The 26,781-nt window shown below is 36.5% G+C and overlaps 1 protein-coding gene across 1 annotated transcript in view; it reads left to right on the top strand.

The window, feature by feature from the left end:
• The window catches only part of LOC150075985 (prolow-density lipoprotein receptor-related protein 1-like), a 1,358,636-nt gene that overhangs the window by 235,852 nt on the left and 1,096,003 nt on the right, over nucleotides 1–26,781 (top strand). The window contains 3 exon segments of the mRNA XM_090387555.1: nucleotides 7,776–7,950; nucleotides 11,821–12,052; nucleotides 20,252–20,441. Coding sequence (XP_090243681.1) covers nucleotides 7,776–7,950; nucleotides 11,821–12,052; nucleotides 20,252–20,441 — 597 coding nt within the window.

Here is a 26,781-nt window from a genome sequence, read left to right as displayed (position 1 = left end):
ACCAAGATGCCCTCTCCAAAACGTTTATACAGGAAGAAGGAGTACCACAGGGATCAGTACTGAGTGCCACTTTGTTTGCTCTTAGAATAGATTCCATCACCAATCAGCTTCCAAATACAGTTGAGACCTACCTTTATGCAGATGATCTTTCCATCTCCTGCCATTCCCAAAATATGAGGTCTATTGAACGGCAGCTCCAGATATCACTTAATAAAATCCAACAGTGGGCCAGCCTCAATGGATATCGACTCTCGCAGCAGAAAACAGTTGCCATCCATTTTTGTAGACAGCGCAAACTTCATCTGGATCCTGAACTTCAAATTTATAATGTCTCCATCCCGGTCACTAATAGCATCAGATTTCTAGGATTAACATTTGATAATAAGTTAAATTTTATAGACCACATTAAAAATGTACGTACTTCCTGTCTAAAAAAGTTAAATATACTCAGAGCTTTATCCTCCCAAACATGGGGCGCAGATCGTACATCTCTGCTTCGGCTATACCGAGCATTAATAAGATCCCGTCTTGATTATGGAGCTCCCATCTATGATTCAGCCAGATTGAGTGCATTGCGTTGGCTTGATCCAATTCAACACAGTGCCTTGAGACTTTCACTCGGTGCTTTCAGAACATCACCAGCACATAGTCTCTACATTGATGCCCATGAACCGCCACTAACTTTACGTAGGAAAACACTGTTATTGAACTATGCTGTCAAGATACAAAGCTGTGCCATGCATCCGACTCAGTCATACCTGTTCAATCCACCATTAGAAAACCTTTTCAGAAATAAACCAAGCGTAGTAAAGCCAGCTGGTCTTCGCCTTCTTGAACTGATGCAAATTTGGAATGTTTCCATCCTTTCCGTACAACAGGCAGCAACTTGTCCTCAACCACCATGGTTTCCACCACCTATACCGACCTGTGACACCTACCTCTCTCAATGGGGTAAGAACATTTTACAAACATCAAATATCAAACAACTTCACGAAGCTCACATTCAAAGATACTTTGACTTCTCTCCAATTTATACAGATGGCTCTAAATCTAATTCAAACGTTGGAGCAGCTGCAGTGTTTCCAAATACCGTTATTTCAGCATCCTTGCCATCTGAATTCAGTATCTTCTCAGCTGAATTATATGCTATCAAACTAGCTTTACAGAATCTCTCTTCTGACTGTGCTTTAAAATATGTTATTTACACTGATTCACTCAGCTCAATCTTGGCTTTATATAACTCCTTAAATAAAGTACACCCTGTTCTAGACGAAATAAAAAGCATATTACTGAAAATTGAAGAACGCCATCAACTGGTCACCTTCTGCTGGATTCCAGCTCATTCTGGCATTTTGGGCAATGAACTGGCTGATAAAGCTGCAAAAAATCCAACTAGCTTCGACTTAACTGATATTCCTGTTCCGCCATCAGACTATGCATTAATCATTCAGGCTGCATGCCTGTCAAAATGGACAGCAATATGGCACTCTCAAATTAATAATAAATTATTTCAATTTAAACATGATCCAAAAATTTGGCGCTCCAGTGTCCGCACATCAAGACGAGAAGAGGTAGTCCTTTCCAGGGTAAGAATAGGACATACTTACCTGACCCACCTTTATTTACTCACAGGGAACAACCCGCCACAGTGTCCACTTTGTAATGTAAATCTGAGTATTAAACACATTCTCATTGACTGCCCTTACTATGAACAAGACAGAACTTCAACCCTACTATCACTGATTAATCTTCGTAGACCAATAACTTTAGAGAATCTCATTGGAGATGACGCAGATATTTCCGAATTTTTCAACTTCTTAAAGCAAACTGGACTTTTTAATCAATTCTGAATTTATGAAACTTTATCATTTCTTTTTATTATAAATGAATAGGCGCATTATAGCCAAAGTAGCTTATGCGCCATCAAACCTCCATATCAACAACAACAACCACAGGGTTCGGTGTTAGGTCCACTGTTGTTTTGTATATTTATCAATGATATTGATGAAGGTATATCAGGCTTAATGTCGAAGTTTGCAGATGATAGAAAGGTTGGCAGGGTTGTTAATGACAGTGATGGCAGTGTGCTACTGCAACAGGATCTAGATAATTTGGGCAGATGGGCTAAGAAGTGGCAACTAAAGTTTAACCTTGACAAATGCAAAGTACTGCATATGGGTAGAAGTAACCCCAGAGAAACGTACCAACTGTGTGGTACTACGCTGAAGGTGGTAGAAAATGAAAAAGACCTGGGGGTAATTGTGCAGTCAGATATGAAGTTTTCTGAGCAATGCAGACAGGCTGCCAGGGCAGGTCATGGGGTTTTGTCAATGATATATAGGAATTTTGCTAGCAGGGAAAAGGAGGTGATTATCCCTCTGTATAAGGCAATGGTCAGGCCACGCCTTGAGTACTGCGGACAGGTCTGGAGGCCTCATTTTAGGAAGGATGTAGATTTACTTGAGCGTGTACAGAGAAGGGCAACAAGATTGGTGAGGGGAATGAAGGGATCCTCTTACTAAGAGAGGCTTAAGTTCTGCAAATTGCAGTGGCTAGAGACTAGGCACCTGCGCGGTGATCTGATTGAGGTATGTGAGGCCTTGAATGGGTTGAGCACAATGAATTCTGGTGGGATCCTTCCACTTGTTCAGATTACGAAACTAAGGGGGCATAAATTCAAATTAAGAAAAGACAGATGTAGAATAGATGTGTGAAAATTTGCCTTTAGCCAGTGGGTGGTTAATTGATGGAACAAACTTCCATCTGTCGTTGTGGAAGTTGATAGGTTGAATAAATTTAAGGAGGAACTGGACAGGCATTTGGAGGCAATGGTGTGATTTTTTTTTTTTTTTTTTTTTGGCTGATGCTGCATAAGCTCATACACTTGCTTTCTTGCATCACATGCCACTACTAGTACTACTACTACTAGTACTACATCCAGTGAACCAATCTTATAGAATTTAAAAATTGACTAAGACCACTGTTATGAAAGCAAAAGTCTTTTCCTTTACCCTTGACAATAGTTGTATTTAAGTAAATTCCACATCAGTACGCTGTGTATATTGTAGCATTAAATAGATGAAATAATTTTCAAAATAAGCAAAAAGTTAAAGATAAAAAAAAAAAATAGAAGAGAAGAAAAAAAAATAAGCAAAAAGTTAAAGATAAAAAAAAAAAATAGAAGAGAAGAAAAAAAAATTTAAAGCATGCTGAGCTTTAGCATGTAGTGTCCTAGGCAAATTCCATTCTGCTGCATTCATGTTTCATTGGTTTTTTGTGCACCATAGTACCTTAATAAATAATACCTTAATACTTAATAATACTTTAATAAAGATAAATTGTGAGGTTTAGATGTTTTTGTAAGTCCCCCTTTCTATTTAATTTTACTGAATCAGATAATAACGTTAAAAATTATATATATATAATTGGTTACTTGTAGCAATGTTTTTTGCTGTAATTTTGCAGATACAGTAAGTGCCAGTTATAGTGATCACTCGTTATTAGAATCAGCCACTCAATAGAATCAAATTTTGAAGAACCAATCCAAATCAGTAAAATGCACTACACTTTCATCGTTTACTAGAATCACATTTTCAATTATAAGAATCAATTTTGAATGCCTCTGTGATATTTTTCTAAAGCACATTTCTGGAGATCATTTATAGAGGTCACAACCATAAAACAATAAAATAAATTTGCAGTTTCCGGTTTATTGGGCTTTTCTGTTAGTGCAATAAACAGGTAGTAAAGTCGATCTTATTCATTTGTGATAATACCGATAGCTGGAATTCTGTGTTGTCACGTTATTGTGGTGAAATGTGTTTCCCCTTCGCTGAAATCTGCTCTTCATTTCTATATCTAAACTTCGTCTCACTTGCTTTTGTCGTGTTAGTTCCAATTTGTGTGTGCCGTGTGCTCTGTTATTGATTGAAGCTTATCTTTTTTACTGTGTTTTAAATTTTACTACCAAAAAAAAAAAAAAAAATGTCAGTGAACAGAAAGAGAGTGAATTTGAGTGTTTTTTTTTTTTTTTTGATTTGGTAGTTGTTGGCGCATCGGCTTCTGTGGCCATATTGCACCTCCCAAGGTTTTTGCAGTACTTTGATCCAAGCCCGAGGCGGGAATCGAACCCGCGACCTTTGGGTTGCCGGGCAGGTACTTTACCCACTCAGCTAGCCCGGTCGGCAAATTTGAGTGTAAAAGATAAATTACGAATTATAGAAACGTACAATAAATTAAACGTAGGCAATATGTCTCAAAGGGAAGCGGCAGTAAATTTAGGAGTGCCTTAGTCATTTTTATGAAAATTGTTAAAATCATGTTTTGCTCAAAAACTACACAAAGAGTTTAAGGCGACGGACGAATGGCTGACAAGATGGAAGGAGAGGCATGATATTGTTAATAAAAAACTTAACAGAGAAAAAACAGGATTCCAATGGTTCTGCAGCTGACAACTGTTTGAAAATCTCATGGCAAACCTTGTTAAGCACTGATAATCCTGAAGACATTTTTAATACAGATGAAACAGGGTTGTACTACAGGGCTACCCCAGACCACTGCATGATTTTTAAAAATTCTTGTGCATCTGCAGGAAAGAAGATCAAGGACAGGATTACAGTTCTTTTAACATGCAACATGACGGGAACAATCAAGATGAAATTGTTAGTTATCAACAAGAGGAAATCATCTAGATATTTTAAAGGGGTAAAACATCTGCCTGTTGAATATGCCAATAATACCAATGCTTGGATGACAGCTTCTTTATTTGAAGGTTATCTTCGTAAATGGGATTTGAAATTGGATAAGAAAAACAAAAAAATTGCATTGGTTTTGGACAACTGCCCAGCTCATCCAAAGTTGACTTTCAGAAACATTGAATTAGTTTTTCTACCTTCAAATACCACATCACCAATTCAACCTCTCGACCAGGGAATAATAAAAACCTTTAAGACCTTTTATAGATCGGATGTAAGGCGAAGAATCATCCAGTCTATAGATGAAAGTTTGGGAACATCATCCAATATCGCAAAGCAGATAACTGTTCTAGATGCACTTCACATGACAATGAGTAGCTTAATGAAGTTTCCAAAACCTGCATTAGCAACTGTTTCAAAAAATGTGGATTAATTATTCATGATGGGGAACTAAGTCACAATGCTGATCACGTTGAAAAGTCTGAAGACATGGGTGAACAGGAGTTTAATGATTGGGTGGACACAGATGGTGATCTACAGGTTACTTAACAGATGAAGAAATTGCCCAGTCTGTTACTGATAATTTTGCTAAGGACGAAGAAAATGAAGATGAACCTGAATGAATTCCAGTTACAAAATGGCAAAATTCATGAAACTATAGCCGTCTTGAGGAGAGCATTGGAAGAAACTGGTGCAAGTGATCGTGAATATAGGCTGTTATACAATTTTGAAAAATCTATAAACAGACTTTGTAGTGATAATTTAAAGCAATCTAAAATAATTGACTATTTTAAATTATAATCATATTACAAAGTGTTATGTTTAATTAATATTAAGCTATATATGTAAGTATAAATTTATTTTTATTTTGCTAACCTGGCGATAAATTTATTTTTATTTTGTTTGGGACATAAAATTCGGAATATTCTTCAGATTTTTACGTATCATTTAATTAGTAATAAACCTTTAGTAATAAAGTGTAAATTTGTGCTTGATATCTTTATTTTTATAGCCTCTGGATAATATTTGTCGATTTTCATATTAGAATCGCTGTTTATTAAAATCAAAATTCAATTTGCAAATGTGATCACTGTAACAAGATCACAGTTGTGTGATCTAGACCACTCATTTTCCTGTTTTTGCAGCCCAGCTGCTGTATGTTCTGCAAAAATCTGCCAGTTTGCCCTTTTAAGGTTATACCTTTTGATATCCAACAAGGAGTGTTGTGTTGTTTGTAATTGCCTGTTTAGTTTGAAGGAAATGGCTTTATGATCTGATGTGGTCCATACTGGCTGGACACACCAGTGGCAAGGGAAATGAGACATTCCTATTAGAATAATTTTCTAGCACCACTTACTTTTTCTGCCAGAGTCTTTCTGAAGAAGTTATTGGTTACCTTAACCACCACTTTGCTCATTTGTCTAATCAGTCATTCTGTGATTTCTTTCACTCAAGAGGGGTACCTGTACATATGTTAGGTGCCACTCTTGATCAGTTTTATTGCTTGTCAGAGACTTCATAACTTGGAATTTCCTCTTTTTGATCTCTCCCTTAAAATGTTTTGAACACTTTCTGAAAAATTCATTTGTTCTGTTGTTCTCTGAGCTCTACAGATTACTCAGAACTTTTGTATTTTTTACTTGAAGTTTAACTTTCTTTACTCAAATGTTCCTTGGTGAGTTGTTCAATGTTCATAAACCCAGCTGGCTTCAGTTTTTTGATTGCTTGGACCTGGTTTATAGACATTTTATATGTTAAGGTCTTGCTATTACCAATGATCTTAGACAGCCTGTTCATTTCTCTACTAGGATACCAGTTGTCGTTGTTATTTGGTTTTTAGGAGCATTAGCAACTAAGGCCATATTACTCCTGGGATATGCGGTGGTCATTCCCTGACCTTTCCACATCTTCCGTATTTGGTGGTCACGGGCTCAAACCCCGGTCTAATCAAGAAGCGTGTGCTACGCACTGCTGCTCCTGTCCACCTGGCTACAGAGGCGCCTAGGATTCCAGATGATCCCAATTGCACACTCAGCACTTGTATGTTTTTTCCCCTCACTGACAACTTCAACGTACACAGTTAATGAGGCGCCTCCATAGCCAGGTGGGAAGGAGCAGCAGTGCGTAGCACACGCTTCTTGATTGGACCGGGGTTCGAGCCCATCACCACCAAATACGGAGGATGCGGAAAGGTCAGGGAATGACCACCGCATATCCCGGAGCAATATGGCCTTAGTTGCTAATGCTCCTAAAAACCAAATAACAAATAACAAACACAGTTAATGTTAGAGTTTTCTTATGGGTACCTCCTATTTCAACTTTGTTATGATCTCCTCTTCAGTGAAATCTCTCTCTCTCATTTTGCATTACAAAAGAATGAAATAAGATAATATGTAAGATTTTATTCCACTTTTCCTGGATTGAATTACTGTTTTCAATCTTCCAATTCTAATGTTTGCCCAGATTTTGTTTAGAGAAGCTACCATCACAGGCAATAAATATCTGGACATCTGCCAGATTACTACAAAGAAATTTGTACATACTTGAACACTGTGTTTTCTTGGAAGTGGATTGGAAGAAAAGGACCCTTTTTTTTTTTTTTTTTTTTTGTCCCCATAACTCACTGACTCCTTTAGATTTTACATTTTGGGGATTTGTGCAAGACCAGATGTATGTTCCACCTGTGCCAGGAACCATTATGGAATTTAAACAATGCATTTGTGAAGAATTGAATCAGCTACTTTGATAGGGATACATTGTGCCAAATATGTGAGGAATTGAATTATAGGTGAAACATTTGCAGTGTAAGTAAAGTTGCCCACATTGAACACCTCTAATTAAAACTTGACATTATCTAATCACTTAGATGTGGTTTCAGGTTTGTATCATGTACACTATACACACAACAACATCTTAGTTTTTTAAAAGGAGGTTTATGGATACTCTTTATACGTATGTATATCTTTTGAAAGTTTCAAAATTTCAATAAAAATTACCCATTCTCAATTTTTGAATTGAGAATGAGTAATTTTACTATAAAATAATAGCAAACTTTTCTCCCCCTCCTTCTTCCTCTTGTAGGTTTGAATAACTGTGAAGGTCTGGCAGTTGACTGGATGAGTCGTAATTTATATTGGACTGATGAAGGCTTGCTTGCTATCTATGTTGCTCAGTTGAAAGATGCCAGTGTACGAAAGAGATTAGTGCATGGAAATATGTCACATCCCCGTGCCATTGTGGTTGATCCTAAACGAGGGTATAAATTTTTTTTTTTTTTTTTTCATTTGTACTAAATATTTGTATTAAGTTTTCTCTCAGTTACATACATAACTGAGGTTACTGCCTTAAACTGTGCAATAAATAGTTAAGATTAATAAAAAAAAATAAAAATAAATTAATAAATATGTGGTGGATATATGGTGTTGGATGCTGTGAAAATCAGTACTTTTTTTATTTTATTATTTTTTTTTTATGAGAACCCCGTGCGCGACAGGTATTATAACCTATAGTACTTAGTACCATGCATGGGTTGAAGGTTGAGAAGACAAAAGAAGATACTCATTGACATTAGACTTGAATTTCTGTAGATTGTAAATTTCAGGACATGTTTGTAAAGTCAATTTGTTCCAGAAAGGTTAGTTGAAGGAATAAATGAGGAAGAAGAAAAGTCAGTTTATATGAGTTTGAATTTGGACAGTAAAAGGATGCTGACTGGTCACAGCACTTGTCTGGACTGGTTAGGAAAAGAGAGAGCAGGAATTATAGAAACAAATTCAGAAGAATACTGTGCATGGAAATATCTGTAGAAAAGACATGGGGCAGAAACAGAACATTCATGAGACAGAGAGGAGAGATTTTGTTAGAGATGAATCATTAATTAACCCAACTGCCCTCTTTCATGGCAGATTTGCGATTTGTATAGAGTGAACAGCTGTCTGGAAGAAAATTAACACTGAGAGTGAAATAGAAAACCAGTTTTTTAAATGCAGAGGAAGCAATATTTGTAATGTGCATGTGCTAAGGGAGATTAGAAGTCAGGGTAATCTTCAATAGAGATATACAAGTTTATGAGAGTCATCTACCATCTAGTATTGCTTGATAACACTGAGGGGTGGCATTCCTTGATCCCCAATGTAAGCAGGAGATCAAGGTGGGAACCACACCTTGATCCCCTGCTATGTTGGTTCGCACCTGGGTGGTCACTTCTGGTATGCTAGGTGCCTTATATCAAGAATTGCATATGGGGGTTACCAGCACACCACCATTCTGAAGGTGCAAGCAGAGGATTTGGCTGTCGCAGAACAACCAAACTGCTGAAATTAGGTCGACTTGATTTTTGCGTCACCCAAATATCAGTTTCATCAGTGTTTTAGACTGCCAGGTAGCAATCTCAGCTTGACATACCTGAGAGAATGTCTCTGACAGCCTCAAGGATCCAATTTACATTCAGATTGTTTAAAGTAATGCCATGTAATTACACTATCAACATCAATTTGGGCTGTCTCTACTGGTATATATATACGAATGGGTTCTGCACCAAGCAAGCAATTTCATATTTCAAAAAGTGTATATGATGCAGAGAGTGAGTGTTGAATGAAGTGAACAAGGGCTGTGTGCATAAGTGTAAATCCTCAACTGTGTTTAAATTAGAAATAAAAATGGGCTGTGTTAGGGTAACTAAGAGTAAGAACAGGTGCATGTATACTTGCATGTACATCAATGCTAGAAGTATAGTAAATAAATTTGAAGTGCTGGCCAAGACATCAAAGGCAGATATTGTTGGGATATCAGGGACATGGTGTCACAAGATATAAGCAGTTCAGAATTGGAATTTGGGGAGTACAATGTGTACTGAAAGGACAGACAGGGTAGGAAGGGAGGAGGGGTTATGCTGTTAATTAAGAAACACATAAAATCTAAGGAAGTGCATCCAGCTGACATTGGTGAACAGTCCAATGTTGAGTCAATTTGGTGTGACATAAGCACTGTGAAAGTGAAAATGAGAGTAGGAGAACGTTTTAGGCCTAATGACACTAATGAGTACAGTGGACAGTTGTGCAGAGAAATAGAGTGGGCATGTAAATCGCTGTGTCTTGTAATGGGAATTTTAACTTTCCAGATATTGATGGAACTTGTGGGTTGGTCACTCGCATGCTAGTAAGACTTTTGTGGATTTATTGGAGGATGGTTTTCTATAGCAGCATGTTCGAGGGGCAACCAGAGGGTGTAATACTTTTGATCTGATTATCAGCAGTGATAACGCATGCATTAGGAATTTGCAGATGAAGGAACCACTAGGTGACAGTGATCACAGAGCACTGATTTGGGATTTATTTAACGATGTAACTACCATCAGGGGTAATGTAAGGATTTTTGCTTTCATAAAGGTGACTGCAGTGGTTTCAGACAGTTTTTAAATTTAGTACAGTGGGATCAACTGACGATGTTAAAAACAGTGAATTCTAAATGGGAAGCCTTCAGGGAATTATTTATTTATTTTTTTTTTTTTTGGTAGTTGTTGGCGCATCGAATTCTGTGGCCATAGTGCACCTCCCAAGGTTTTTGCAGTACTTTGATCCAAGCCCGAGGCGGGATTCGAACCCACGACCTTTGGGTTGCTAGGCAGGCACCTTACCCACCTGGCTAGCCCAGTCGGCTCAGGGAATTATTCTTGGAAGCTACTAGGCTTTTCGTACAAACTAAGAAATACTGTTCAAGATTTAGACTTAAATGGATGTCAGATATACTAATAAGTCCTGTGGCAGAGAAGAAAAATGCATGGGATTCATATAAATTATCAGGCAAAACAGAAGCCTATGGTAGATATAAGTTAGTCTGTAATCACATCACAAAGGAGGTTAGACAAGTGATGGCTGATTAAGAGAAATCCTTGGCAAAGGGATGCAAAGAAAAACAACAGATTCCTTTATTTATGTAAACTCTAGAAGGAAAGGAATAAGTCAGATTAGTCCACTTGATATTGATGGTTCAACTGTTGATGATCCTGCTCAGATAGCTGACAAACTGAATGAGTATTATTTTTCATTTATATTCACACACGAGGAGGAATTCTGTAAGGAAGGGGGGACAGAAGTTTGCTAAACTCAGATGGGGAGCTAAATGATTTTGTTATAACGGAGAGGAAAGTGGAGAAGAAATTTTTGAAGTTAAACATAAAAAAGGCACCTGGGGTCAATGAAATCTACCTAGTTATATTGAAGAAAGCAGTGAAGGAAGTAAGCAAACCTTAGCCATAATTATGAGAGCATCCTTAGATTCAGGGGAGAGTCCCATGGACTGGAGATATGCAAATGCATACTTTTATGCAAAAAGGGGGTTCAAAGGGTTAACAAATAATTATAGACCTGTTAGTTTACCTTCTGTTCTGGGGAAAATAATGGAGTCACTGGTTAAAGAAGTGTTGCAGGATTCTTTGTCTTCTCCCCCCTCAACCATCCCTTTATCCATAGCAGCAATTTGCCTCCAATGCCACACTGCTCCAATTTGTGCAGCAGTCTTCCATGTGCAGCAGTATCAAAAGCCTTTCTAAGATCCAAGTATATAATATCAAAGTTATTCCCTGTATCCAGTTCTTTTGTGACTGCATCATAGTATCCAATCAAATTGGTCAGGCAAGACTTCCCCTTAACAAAACCATGCTGTGTCCGAGCTATAGCTGAAGTCTTGTCTAGATGATCCTGCAGTGCTTCTTTAACCAGTGCCTCCATTAATTTTGCTTTCAGCCTTGTCAAGATAAGATGTACTTTTATTTGCTTATTTTCATATTATGTTTGCACTAAGCAGTCTGTGTCAGCCAATTTGGTACTTAAGATAAAGACATGTTGTCTTTATGTCTTTGTCTTTATATGTTAATTTAAAACAAATAAAAAAATAAAAAAAACAGTAGAGTAGCAGAGATTAACAGAGAAACAATAGTTATATTGCACTTGTTATTGCAGCATCATTAGGCTTTTTCGGTAATATATTTTGATTAAGTTTTCTAAAAATTATGATTAGACATCTCAATCTTATATGAGAATGAATTCGTTGGATAAAAAGCTTTTTTTTTTTCACTTTTTCTCTTAATTACTTTGTAATGAATTTTCAATTTCATTTCATATTTTAGGTATATGTACTGGTCGGACTGGTCAACTGAACCACATTCTGCTAGCGAGAACCAGTTCGGTGGAAAGATTGAAAGAGCTTATATGGATGGTTCAAAAAGAGAAGTATTCATTGACAGTCAACTACAATGGCCAAATGGGCTGAGCTTAGATTATGCTGATAAGAAATTATACTGGTGTGATGCCTACCTACATAGAATTGAGAGAATAAATTTAGATGGAAGTGAAAGAGAGGTAATTGTTTCATTTTTGTTTTCTCTTTAGTTACAATCCTTATGTGATTGTTGAATATAATCAAACCATACTAGTTGTATATTCATGGGGAGTAATCATCATCTAACGCAGTGCTTCTCAAACTACAAGTTATGAACCATTTCCTAGGAGGCCATGTGATGATTACTACAAAATGAAGGCGCCTCCGTAGCCAGGTGGGAAGGAGCAGCAGTGCGTAGCACATGCTTCTTGATTAGACCGGGGTTCGAGCCTGTCACCACCAAATACGGAGGATGCGGAAAGGTCAAGGGAATGACCATCTATCCCAGAGCAATATGGCCTTAGTTGCTAATGCTCCTAAAAACCAAATAACAAACAAACAAACTATAAAATGAAATTGTGCCACAAAATAAGTATATTGAATACTTGTATATTTGTATTAGGTGGGGAGGAGAGGAGGAGGGAGGGCTATAGAAACAGAGATAATCCTTCAGATTATCTCTGTTTGTGGATATCAAGTGGAATTTGTCAATATATCAGTCTAAGCCGAGTGGGTAAAGTACCTGCCCGGCAACCCAAAGGTCGCGGGTTCGATTCCCGCCTCGGGCTTGGATCAAAGTACTGCAAAAAAACCTTGGGAGGTGCAATATGGCCACAGAAGCCGATGCGCCAACAACTACCAAATCAAAAAAAAAAAAAAAAAAAAAAAATATCAGTCTATCAAGCATCTCTCAGTTTTGGTGGATGGGATTCAAATACATCTAGCAGTTGAGTTCAGTTAAAATGATTTACTTTACTGAGATATTTGATAGTATGAACCAGAGCTATAATGCTCAATACATTCTACGTTGATATTAATATTTGTAAAAGAATGATATGCAGAACACTTCTGTATGATACTCTCCAGAAATTAAAACGAAAAAAATTAAAAAATCGAAAATCTTACAGTAAGAAATAATTAAAAATAATTAAAAATCAAATGAACACAATTAAAAATCAATTTAAGGCAATTAAATATTAAATAAAAAATTAATTTAACGAAAAAATTGCAAAATGATTTTCCTTCCTGAAGCTGACAGTGCTTTTCGACCGTATGTCGTGATCACAGTAATGAAAATTACCGAATAGGGGTGAGCATGGAACTTAAATAGGGATTATTTTTCTTTGAGCATGCACGTAAAAGACCACGAATCGGAGATTAGATATGGCTGGCGAACATTAACGGAATTCTCATGTAATTTGATCTCAAGAGCCATATCTAATCTTCGATTCGCGGATTATTTTCAACAGTGACCTATACTTGTTAAGTAATTCCACTTGTTGCGCCAGTTAATGAGAGTCAACTACCATCTAGTATTGCCTGGTAACACGGGCGACATTCCCCATGTGGTGTGGGTGCCACTCGTTGACCCCTGCTTATGTTGGTTCACACCCGGGTGACGACTTAGTATACTCGGTGACATATTTCACGACTTGCACATGGAGCTTATACCCAGGGTTACTAACAGTCCCACTATCTTGAAGGTGCAAGCAGAGGATTTGGCGGCTCTCACAGACCGACCAGACTTTGCCGCAATTAGGTCCATGTTACTTGAGTGTCACGAGAATATCAGTTCCATCAGCATTTTAGACTCCCACGATAGCAAGCACAGCTTGGCATATTTGAGAGAATGCCTGTGACAGCCTCAAGGACCAAACCCAGACTAAACACATGAGAGGGAATTAACATAAATCTATGAAAGATGGTTGCAGGATAGATGTGCGGAAATTTGCTTTTATCCAGTGGTAGTTGATTGTCGGAACAAACTTCCTTCTTTCATTGTGGAATTGGTTAGTTTGAATGAATTCAAATTGTTTGATAGGATGAACAGGTGATGGTAGAAGTGTTTTTTTTTTTCTTGCTAATGCTGTATAAGATTGCTTTCTTCCATCATTTGCCACTACTAATATTAATATTTTGAATTGTCATAATGCTTACTTGGAAATCTCCTTTTTTTAAAATATATATTACTATTTAATTTTGCTCCTTAAAAAAAATTATTGTATATTAATTATTGAAATTATTTCACGAATATCAATAAAATTAACTTGCAGTTTCTACCATTAATCGGGGGACCAGTAAGTATTTCTTATCTTATAAAGTGTATTTGTAAAGAACGTGAATGACTAGATAATATTATTATTATTTTAAAATAGATTTAATGAATGGTTTTCAAATTCAGACAGACTTAAAAGTGGGCAACTGTGTTAGGTGGATCATGGGAAACATTCTGTTCCCTCCAAATGTCAGTTAAGCTTAATCTTATACCTAACATAGAGACAAGTATTATTATCTATGGTTCATCCTAAGTTGCTAATATCTTTTTAAATCGTGTAGCATCACCCAACATCCAGATTCACTATGTATTTAAAATCTGAATCACTGCCAGGACAGCTTTTCTGAACTTACTGGCTTCTCTTCAGTGGCAGGTGACCTCTATTAGCAGACTTATTCTGAGCAAATGAACATTCTGTATAATAATATAATAAATATAAATTAAATATAAAATTAAATGTAAATCATGTAGTAGTAGTAGTAATAATAATAACAGCCTAGCAGCAATATGTCTCCCAGCGAACACCTATAAGGAACTCCAGAAAGTCTCAATCCTGAACACTTGTAGGATAGTTGGAGAATTCCTTGACGAACAGTAATACCAGATATGACAACAACCACCCTGAGTACTTGGTAGCAATACCCGTCACGAGGTAGAACCCCCCCAATCAGGTAGAAATAATATAAGAGTAATAATAACCTCCAGAAAAACACAGCAGCACTCAACCAGACCATAAAGAAGATAAATAAGTGGCATACTCCACTCAGCCTAAGCGAGGAGTCGTCTCCCCCTGGGACACTTTTCCCCGAGATTGAAGGATTCTTGCTCAGACTACACGCGAGATGGCATAAATTTAAATTAAGGAAACATGGTTACTTGGTCTCACCATCCAAGACCAGGAACTGTAGAAAATACATCGCAGTGGAGCCCGGAATGTCAAATGATACATGTCAACAATGCCACCTGTCCTCAGAAATGATCCAGCACATCACTATAGCATTCAAGGTGTTCACCCAGAGTACACTCATAGACACGACCAGGTATTCAGGATAATACATCAGAAGTTAGTGAGGAAATACCCCAACTCACAAGCTGTACTTGGACCAAGCCATAATAACGGACAAGACAATCCTGCACAACAGACCGGACATAACCCTTGCTGACAAGAAGGGAAAGGCCACCTATCTGATTGACATAGCAGTGCTCAATGCTGGCAACCACCAGAAAATTCACAAGGAAAAGATCAGAAAATACATGGACCTAAGACAGGAGATTTAAGAGAGAGATGTGGTATATGCGACAAGTAATGACCATCCTGATCATCGTGTCAACCATTGGTATGGTGCCAGTGACTCTACATAACAGCTGGTGCACTATGGCCATAGTTGCTGATGCACCTAATAAATCCCGAAACAAACAAACAATCTACATAATAGCCTAGCAGCAATAGGTCTCCTCAAGAACATACAACGAACTCCAGAAAGTCGCAATCCTGTAGGATAGTCAGAGAGTTCCTTGACGAACAGTAACACCAGACATAGCAACCACCCTGTGCACTTGGTACCAGTACCTGTTACAGGGTGGAAACCCCATCAGAGAGAAATAATATACAGTAATACCCCGACTTACACGAACTCGGAGTTACGCGGTTCTTGATTTTTTCGTTTGGTGTATATCTAAAATTAGCTTACCAGTGATTTGGAAGTCAAATCATAAAGCTTGGGTGACAGCTTCCGTTTTTGAGGACTGGTTTGGTCACCACTTCATACCCGAAGTCGAACGTTATTGCAAGTCTGAACAGATTCCATTTAAAGTGATGCTTCTTATTGACAATGCACCTGGTCACCCTCCTGACTGGGTGCATTGTCCCCGTGTGAAAGTTGTGTTTTTGTCTACAAACACAACCAGCTTGCTTCAACCGATGGACCAGGGAGTTATCAAAACATTCAAGGCTTACTACACGAGGCGCTTGTTTGCATGTCTGAATGAAGCTATGAGACAAAATAGTGAGATATCTGTTAAAGACTTTTGGAAAAAATTCAATGTTTTAGATGCTGTAAGAATCATTGAAGAATCTTGGGATGAAATTCATAAAAAAACATTGAATGGTGTCCGGAAGAAACTTTGTCCATTTTTTTTTTTTCAAAAACGAGACGAAAACAACGCCAGAAATTGATCATATCGCTCATGTGATAGACGAAGTTGTTAATCTTACCAGGCAATTAGATTTGGAAGTCAATGGTGATGCCAACGAGCTGTTGGATTCACATAGTCAGGAGCTGACAATGAGTGAGCTCATAGAGATGCATGAGCAAAACATCACTGAAGTATCCAACACCTCAGACCCAGTTCCACCAGAAAAGCACATGACAATTGCAATCTTGACAGAAGGTCTCAGCTCGATTGAAAAGGGCTTAAAAATTTTAGAAAACATAGACTCCAACGAAGAACGCGTTATAGCTACAAAGCAAGGAATAAAAAAATTATTAGCTTGCTACGAAGAAATTCTGCGTGAAAAAAAGAAGCTGCTGTGTGTCGTCAGACGAATTTGTTAGATTTTATGAAGCCATTGACATCAAAATAACTTTTTTTACGTAACTCATTTATTTTTTTAATACATATTTTGTATTAATATGTATAAAGAACTGCAATTTTATTAAATATTTTTCTTCTAAACTAGTGTTTTTGTTAGTCCTTGGTTCCAATTAAACAAAATTTATATGTATATATATGCAAAGTTGTACCCCGACTTACGCGAATTCGACTTAAGCGATTTTCGTCGGACCCACCTATCGCGTAACTTCGGGGTATTACTGTAATAATAAATAAAATATAATAATAGAATAACAATTGCTTAAAAAAAACGGTACTTACCTTGAATAAATCTGCAGTGGTATATTGAGAAGAGGTGGTTAGTATTTAGGTTGAATTGTTAGCTAAGAAACGAAGGGGGGAAAATGAAGAAAAACGGAATTTAAAATAAGCGCAAGGAGGTAGAAGTGTACACATTCGATCCTTGGTTGTCATTGAAGAGGGAAGAAGTATTTTGTAAGCTTGAATAAAATAATATGATGAATAAAATAATATGATTATTCATAAAAGAATATGATTATTCAAGCTTTCAAAATACTTCTTCCCTCTTAAATGACAACCAAGGATCAGATGTGTACACTTCTACCTCCTTGCGCTTATTTTAAATTTCATTTTTCTTCATTTTCCCCCCTTAGTTTCTTAGCTAACGATTCAACCTAAATACTAACCACCTCTTCTCAATATACCACTGCAGATTTATTCAAGGTGAGTACCGTTTTTTAAGCAATTGCTATTCTATTATTAGTCCACCAATACGGTATTATAAGATTTCTAAACTTTTATATAATAAAATATAATATTTTGTTTTTCAATGTTAATTTTTTTGATATTTTTGTTTTTCAATTTCCTTTGGAAAAAATACAACTTGTTTAGGACAATGTTACAGGCTTAGACAGTATTACTAATTTTACAAATATTGCAAAAGTAAGTTTAAATACTTTAAGTTAAATTGTAATCTGTAATTAGCAAAAAAATAGAAAAAGAATAAAGTTAGAATTAAAAGCTAGAGAAGTAGAATAAAGTTGGTTCATATACAGCAGGCCCCCGTTATAACACGGTTTGCTTTACGCTGATTCGCTATAACGCGGTTCTTATATTATAACCCGTATCTAACTATAACGCTGTCAAGATCACTATAACGCTCCTTTACAGATTGCATTTTTTGGCATATTTAACGAAATCGTTTTGTTTGATGGAGTCGATAGCTTGAAAATGAATAGCAAAACAGCATTAAAACGTTTCCCACGCCGACTTGAGAAATTTTCCCACGCTCAGTGAAATTTTCTCGCACGCTAATTTAATTGCAGTACAGTGACTTGTTACGCAGTTCTGAGATCAACATTTTAAAAAATGATCACGTATATTGCTTGTAATATTTGTGTTATATGCATTTATCCGAAGTCTAGTCATCACTCAGTACAGTATTAGACGTAGTGCGTAACGGACAGTTTACTTGAACATTGTATCGTAATTAATGCAACCAATGCAGTTACATTTTAGAAGAGCGATAAGAATGAAAAAGCAACGTCTGAGCGCAGTACAAAGACTACAAATGTAAGAAAAAGACTGAATTTGAAAATTAAATTAGACGTTTTGAAGCGAATCGATTCCCGTCAACGACAAGGGGGTGTGTGCCGTAATTTAGGACTTGCAAGTTTAACTGTAAGAACAATTATAAAAAAATAAAGAATCAATTTTAGCAGTGGGAAAGATAGCTGAAAGAAAGACTGCAAGCAACTAGGGCTAGGCTGGCTATTAGGATTGAAATGGAAAAGACTTTAACTAATTTTATTGAAGATAATGTCCAATGCAGAATTCAGTTAAGTTAAATATTATATATAAAAAGAGAGAGAGAGAGAATCCAATATGATGATCTGAAGAAAACTCACCTAAAAAAAGGGAGGGGGGGAAACCATTTAAAACTGGTAAGGACTGGTTGAATAGATTTAAAATCCAGGGAGAAGCCGCAAGTGCAGATCAAGGAGCTGAAACTTTCAAAAAAATAACTTGTTAAAATTATTGAAGAGGGATATTATGTGTTATACTTCTCAACAAGTTTATAACATTGATGAAGCAGGACTTTTGCGGAAACGAATGCCTAAAAGAAGTTTCATATTGAAAGAAGCAAAAAACAAAAAACTGGCATGTATTTTGCTTCTTTCAAAGTGGTGAAGGATCGGGGGACTTTATTGTTGGGTGGTAACGCTGCTGGGGATTCAAAATTAATACCCCTTTCAGTTTAATTGATTTTAAATCAATTAAAATCAATTAAATTCATGATTTTAATTGGAATTTTAAGTTTAATTTTGATACGTAAATAGTTACCACATTATTATATACGTATGTAGTGCAGAATATTTTATATGTACAAATATTTGAATATTAAATATTTTGACTGACATTTGTGCATCTTTTCACTACCGTTGATTATTGATTAGAAAATATCCTATGGCACCGACCGCAACTTACAAATACATGTTACCTTATGGGAATGCTAAGCTCACTTAGTGTGGATTCACTTAGCACTCTGTTTTTCCGGAAAGAATTATCAGCATTAAGCAGGGTCACCTGTACTACTAAGTAGGTTTATAATAAATCAGACTTTTATCATGTGAATATTATTTAATTTATTTATTGGTAGGAAAAGGATAAAATTATTAAAAACTTTAACCTTTCTTAAAGTTTGTAATAATTTTATTATTTTCCTACTACAAACAAAAATTAAAACATTCACATAGTAAAAGTGATTTCTTAAAAATGGGTAAGGACAGTTAATAATTACAATGCAAATGTGGATGTTAATGTTGATTAAGTTTGTATGAAATTATTTAAAATAGATAAAATACCATATTTTCTAAAATACCCTGCTCCCTTGAATAAGCTGTCACCCTATAAAGAAAGTGGATTTATTTTATACTAGCAGCAAAATTTCCATTTTTAAATTTTTTTCTATCTCTTGAATTATATTCAGTTTTTCATTGGCTGTGAAATCTTGTAACCACATGTTCCTTTAGTACTCATGTATAGACGAATATATACACAGTACCGTTCAGATTACATTCTCTAGTAAAGGCACCAAATTTAGCTGGAATCTTGGGTTTCACAAAATTTCTATCATGGGAAGGTGACAAATGAACATGGCTAGTTACCTACTACCTTTTATTTCCACTGAGCAGTAAACAATATTGGTGTTATATGTTATATTGTTGTTATCTGAATTTTTTTATGCCAGCCACACATGACATGATCCTGATATTTGCATAATTCATGCAGATTGCTAGAAAACAAGATTAAAATCTTTTCCAATTTCTTAAAGATAGAATCTAAATTTTATGCAGTACAAACTTCCAAATTACATTTTAATAAATATTGGCAGTAAACAAATTCAGATTAAATTCACAAACAGCTGCACATCTGAATATATAGTTCTATTTTTCTGTTAGAAAATATCGTGGGGTCTTTGATAAAATGTGGTAGTTTAGTTAAAAGTTGATTATGTTTATATAAAAATCAGAATTATTCTCTTCTTTAGGTTCTGTTTGAAGGGGAAACTTTAGGTCATCCTTATGGATTAGCACATCATGACAATTTTATATTTTGGACAGAATTTCAGCAAGGTTTAGTTCAGAGATTGCAGTTGCCTACTAAATCTGTTGTTACTCTTCTTAAGGAAAATCCTCCATTATTTGAAATCAGGCTGTTTGATAATTCTTCTCAAAGTGGTGGGTATTATTAAGATATTCTTTGAGCTTATAAGTTGTTGATCAGCTGATAAAAATCTGCATTTTAGTTTGTAATATTGAATTTTTTTTTTTTTTTTTTTGCATGTTCAGTCTTATCACATTTATTTTCAGCTTGATTTCAAATGCCTTTTTATTTTCAGTAAAATTTTTTTAATCCATAAGCAGTGATGTTAATTTTCATATTGCAAGCGGGCACATAAGTACACTGCTCGACAAAATTAATGGAACAAAATGTTTTTTATGCATATTTTATTGTAAACAGTGTTGCTGAAGATGAATATTTGATATAATAGGCATCCTGACATGCAAATTCTGAGTATCCAATAGAAATTGATCTACCACTTTATAGAGCCACATATTATGCAAATTATTCATGTCTATAAAAACACAAGTTGTGACAACACAACTCTTGTTTTTATAGACTTCATTCCCATTTTTTTGGCTTGCTCAGTGGGATAGCTACATCTGCAATACTCAGGATGGCAAATCATCGTTGTTTAGATCACAGGTTCTTAAACTTTTTTTATCCGCTACCCTTTTTCATAAGATGAAATTATTAGTGACCCCAGATTCTTTTTCACAACCCCTGGAGGGATCGCAACCCACAGTTTAAGAACTGCTGGTGTATAATAATTTCACTAGTTCTATAATAAATATTTAATTTAATCACATTTATCAATATTTGCTGTGACCACCAGAATCTTTTTCGCAACCCTTCCATGTGGTTGCAGCCCACAGTTTAAGAACCCATGGTTTAGATGATGCTTTGGGTTGGTGGGCTGTTGGAGGTGGAGGTGGCATGTTGGCTTAATGTGTCACGCAGTGTCATTTTGGTGCTATGGAAGCAGTTTCAGGAGACAGGAACCATTACAAGAAGAGCTGGCCAAGTTCACCTGAGGGCTATGTCAGTTAGAACAGACCACTATCTGGCTCTAACGGAACTCTACGATGTGCTGTCATCAACTGTCTTTTGAGGTTGTTGCGGTCACAGGTGAAAACATTTTCAACTGGACTGTGTTAAGAAGGGTCAGTTCAAATGGTCCTTAACCAGAGCCAGGTCCACCATATTTTAAGCCTAATTTTAACCCCTCACTAAAAAGTTGCCCCCCCCCTGAAGAAAACTAATAATTTCCATAATTTCTACTCAATTTGCAAAATTGAAACTCGCAATATACATGAACAGAAGTATATTCTTTCATTTCCTACTTTAGTGCTCAGCAAAAACTATTAATTCACTCTAAAACAGCAAAAATGTACGATTACATTTCAATTTATTAAATTTTGATGTCGGAAAAACAAGATCCAAGATGTACGATCACATATCAATTTATTAAATTTTGATGTCGGTAAAACAAGATCCAAGATGTACGATCACATTTCAATTTATTAAATTTTGATGTCGGCAAAACAAGATCCAAGATGTACGATCACATTTCAATTTATTAAATTTTGATGTCGGCAAAACAAGATCCAAGCTTTGAAAATAAAACGCGTTACATCATTAGTAAAAAAATTCGCGCCTCAGCTCGGCGCCTCTGGCTAAAACGAATCATCACACGCGGAGAGATAATTGACTGGTCAAGCTTACGTCATTAGCATTACCAGGGTGATCCAAGGAGAAAATGAAACTGTAAACAACTTTCATGGAAAACAAACAGTTGAGCATCATTACTTGCAAATACTAATTTGCATGGCTCTCTCACAGCAGTCGCTTTACTGCTTTTCGTAATTGTTGTACGAAAGAATTGCAATGAATTGGTTTTGAAAAACTAAAATATCGCATTTCCTTTCTTCAATATGTATTGTATCTAGTAACAAAAAAATCAAGGAAATTCATCTATTGGAAGCCGAAACGGAAGGAAAACAAAAGAAAAAAAAAAAAAAAAACTGTCGTAAAACTGATCACTACAATGTTCATTTCATAAATAAAAAAAAAAAAGTTCGCTTTATTGTAATTGATTTTAGAGGCCTAAATCGGAACAGCAGTTTCATGGATGTATATTTGACCTTGTTATGAACTTTCAAGAAAATATTTCTATTCATAGCTTTCTATTCATTTATAAACTTCGAAAACTGATGTCGAAGGAACTTCACGTGCATCTCACCTGGTGTACAAACGAAAAAAAAAAAAAAAAAAAAAAATGCGCTGCTAGTAACAGATTGTGAGAACAATCCATTACTCGTAGTGAGGGATTGGGAAATTGCAAATAATTGTTATTGAATACTTCAATATTTCCTTGATATGCATTTGATACCATCAAAAAATTTCAAGAAAAAAATTGAATTTTCATTATCACACAACGCCCGAAAAATTCACCATAAAATGTCATGTGTTTCAGTGCTTGAATTCCATTCTGAGCTGCAACTGTAATAAAGTCACTTCTCTTGCACTGACAGAGTAGCCGTTCACTGAATGAAGAAAAACAGGGTTCATTTTCATGAAATTTCCAATTCCCTTCTATCACTTGAGGGAAAAAAAAACTCCTTAGGGGAGGGAGTCCACCCTTTCTAGTCTGACCCTAGAGAGAGAGAGAGAGAAATAAAAAATACCCTTTTGGTGGGGAGAAGGCCAAAAGATTGTCAAAGGTCCATAGAGCTAACTTTCATTTATTTTATTTATTATTATTATTTTTTAAAATTTATTATGATTATTATTATTTATTTTATTTTATTATTATTATATATATTTTTTTTCTTGTGTTGTTCTACCAATCCATCCTGGATTGGGCCTTTCCTGGGCCGGAATAGTTCTTCTCCTCTTTTCTTCTTCCCTCTCTTCATCTTATACAAGTTTTTCTTTCCTCCCTGGGAAACTCGTTCTCCAGGGAGGAGGGTGTGCAGATAGTAGGGGAGGCCTTGCCCTCCTGCTAGGGACGAGTACCTGGAGGCAGTCATCCAGGTGATCACTGCTTCCAGGTAGCCAAAATGCCCATAGAGAACACACACATAAGCTCACTAACACAGTTTTTCTTTCCTGTCACTTTCTCCCGTGCAGGATGAAAAATTTTTCTCTCTCTCTTGCCTTCCTTTTCATCTGTCTTCATCCAACATGGGAAATTCCTATGCGGGATGATTTTTTTTTTTTTTTTTTTTTTCACGACACACACTGGCCTTACCTTGACAGTGCGTAAAAACTGAACAGAGCAACGAGGCCGAGATGAACTTCTTTTGTTCTAGGAGCCGCCCAAAATAAATAAAGAAAATAAATAATAATAATAAAAAAACAGCATTGCAGCTCTAAGTCAGCTTCATCCTAGGATGCCGAAACTACAATTGTTTTAGAGAACAATATTTTTCATTTTTACTTTCTAACATTATTTTGCATTATAGCTCTATTACAATATTTTGCTTCGTTTCTTTACATTATTGCTGTAGCCAACGATATCGGTGTGCACGACGATTCATCACAGATGCTGAAGTTCTAATTAGTCAGTTCATCCTAGGATGCAGAAGTACTAATTAGTCTGATTTTGGTCTGGTGCTCATTTGAGAAAAAATTCACAATAATTCCTCTGGAAATATTAGCTAGTGAACTGCATTATAAATTTCAAACAGCGCTGTATTGCTTATCCTTGAATGCTTATCGTTTGAGTGACCGCATGTTTCCGCCTTGTACATATGTTTTATTGTGGACACTTCCTTCGAGTTAGTAAAATCATCAGTGGTTGTCCTTCATTATACCTATAAAGTAATTCGCTATGTTGGGGGGAAACCGTTTTTGCTCCTAATTGATGTTTTATTGTGGACACTTCCTTCCAGTCAGTAAAATCATTAGCAGTCGTCCTTTATTATACCTATAAAGTAATTCGCTGTGTTGGGGGAAACCGTTTTTGCTCCTAATTGATGTAGCACTTTCGAATTTTGCAAAGTGGATTATTTGAACACAACATACATTAGAAGGTCGGTAAAAGAGGTGATAATTGGTGGGCAGCATTTCGACAAACAAATTTTCTGTTTATATTCCGTGATGACCACACGGTTAGAGATCCCAAAATAGAGAGAATACAAGAAACCGCACCGCATTTAGCAGTCACTGACTCATCTGCCAAAAACCACAGTAAAACAAGAAAAGTGATGGGGAATAAGTCTATTTTTCAGCAGGTTTATTGCAGCTCAGGACAGCTTTATGACAGTGGATAGTGAATTTATTCGGCTTCTGAACTAACAGAATTTCTCCCTTTGTGATGACATCAAAGCATAACAAGCAAATATCTTCTAATGATACTTTTTGAGCAGCCGTTAGTCGTAATCTGTTAGCTTTGTATTGTTAGAAATCTTGCAGTTTTGTGAAGAAGACACATTTCAAGAAACAACCCATTATTCATAGCGGATGATTTTTTTTCTTCTTTCCTTTGATGCACAAGTTTTCGAAGTTTATAACGCAACTATAAATAGAAATATTTTCTCGAAATTTCGTTAGAAGATCAAACCCATGAAACTGCTGTTCTGATACTGTTTACTGAAAACAATTACAATAAAGCAAACTTTTTTTTTATCAAATGCGCATTGCAGTGTTATCAGTTTTACACCAGTTTTTCTTGTTTCTAAAAGATGAATTTCCTTGATCTTCTGTTCGTAGGAGCAATACACATTGAAGAAAGGAAATATGACCTGTTCACCTTTTCATAAACAGTTGTTGCTACTGTATCGTTTTATTGCTTCTTATGTCTAAAACAGTAGCTTGTGGTGTGTCTTTTGTTTATTTACACTTCTCCCTTCCCGTCTCGATGTAGCTGTACGGGAGACGAGGTCACGTGATATATACTTCCCACGCTTTGTTCGTATTCAGGCGGAGTTGTTTATCAGAACTGCTACTCTCTGTAAAAAAGAAATTCGCGTGCTTTACATCAAGAAACGAATCAAGTGTCAGGTTTCATTAGCTCTAGGCTTGTTAGGGCGGGGGTAAAAAAATTAATTGAAAAGGCCTAATTAATTGCATACTTGATATCACATTTTTGTCATTTGCGTGAAATTCAATAGAAGGTTTTGAAAATTGAAGTGAGAAAATTCAAGAAAACAGTTCTGCCTCCAACTATAGCGAGTTTCAGCTCTGTAATTAGAGTAAAAATTATAGAATTAACTTGTTGAACCCAGTTGTGGCTGGAACGTACCCCAGCGGACGGGAATACGGTTAAGGAAGTCAGTGGTTTGTACCCATTAACCCCGAACCACTGCAGGGCTCATTGAAACTGGTGCCACGAATATGTGACTTGGAGCCCTGACAAATGGGGTACAGTTCTGTTCCCTGATGAGTCCCATATTAGCCTACCAAAAGATTCTAGATGTTATTTCAACTGGAGACAATGAGGATTGCGCTAACATCCCTCCAACATCGAGAAAGGGACACTTATGTTGGAGGGGATATTCTCATATTAGCATTAGTAGAGGAATATGATGCAAGAAAGAAAGCTTATGCAGCAGCAGCCAAAAAAAAAAAAAAAAAAAACAACCCCTTCCACTTCACCCCTCCGTTCGTTCGAAATACCTGTCCAGCTGAGCCTTAAATTTATTTAGGCTATCAACTTCCACAACAAGGGATGGAAGTCTGTTCCACCAACCAACTACCCGCTGGCTAAAAAGGCGCCTCCTTAGCCAGGTGGGAAGGAGCAGCAGTGCGTAGCATACACTTCTTGATTAGACCGGGGTTCGAGCCTGTCACCACTAGTTCTAATGCTCCTAAAAACCAAATAACCACAAACAATAACTAACAAGCTGGCTAAAGGCAAATTTCTGCACGTCTATCCTACATCTGTCTTTCCTCAATTTGAATTTATGCCCTCTCAGGTGATTATTCTGAGCAAGAGAAAAAATCCCATCAGCATTGAGCATGCTCAAACCATTCAAGGCTTTATACGCCTCTATCAGATCACCTCGCCGGTGCCTAGTCTCCAGACACTGTAATTTGCAAAACTTAAGCCTTTCTTCGTAAGAGCAACCCTTTGTTCCATTCGCTAATCTTGTTGCCCCTCTCTGTACTCGTTCCAGCAGCTCTACATCCTTCTTGAAATGAGGCCTCCAGACCTGTATATAGTACTCAAGGTATGGCCTGACCATTGCCTTATACAAGGCAATAATCACCTCCTTATCCCTGCTAGAAAAATTCCTGTATATCATTGACAAGACACCATGAGCTACTCTTGCAGGCAGCCCATCTGCACTGCTCAGAGAACTTCATATCTGCCTGCACAATTACCCCCAGGTCCTTTTCATTCTCTACCACTGTCAGTGTAGTACCACAGAGTTGATGCGTTGCTCTGGGGTTGCTGTTTCCCATATGTAGTACTTTACATTTGTCAATGTTAAACTTCATTTGCCACCT

Source organism: Mastigoproctus giganteus, chromosome 13 (genome assembly GCF_048544385.1).
Source record: "Mastigoproctus giganteus isolate SK-2022 chromosome 13, ASM4854438v1, whole genome shotgun sequence".
NCBI lineage: Eukaryota > Metazoa > Arthropoda > Arachnida > Uropygi > Thelyphonidae > Mastigoproctus > Mastigoproctus giganteus.
Note: the sequence above shows the minus strand (reverse complement) of the source record. Positions and strands in the feature narration are given on the sequence as shown.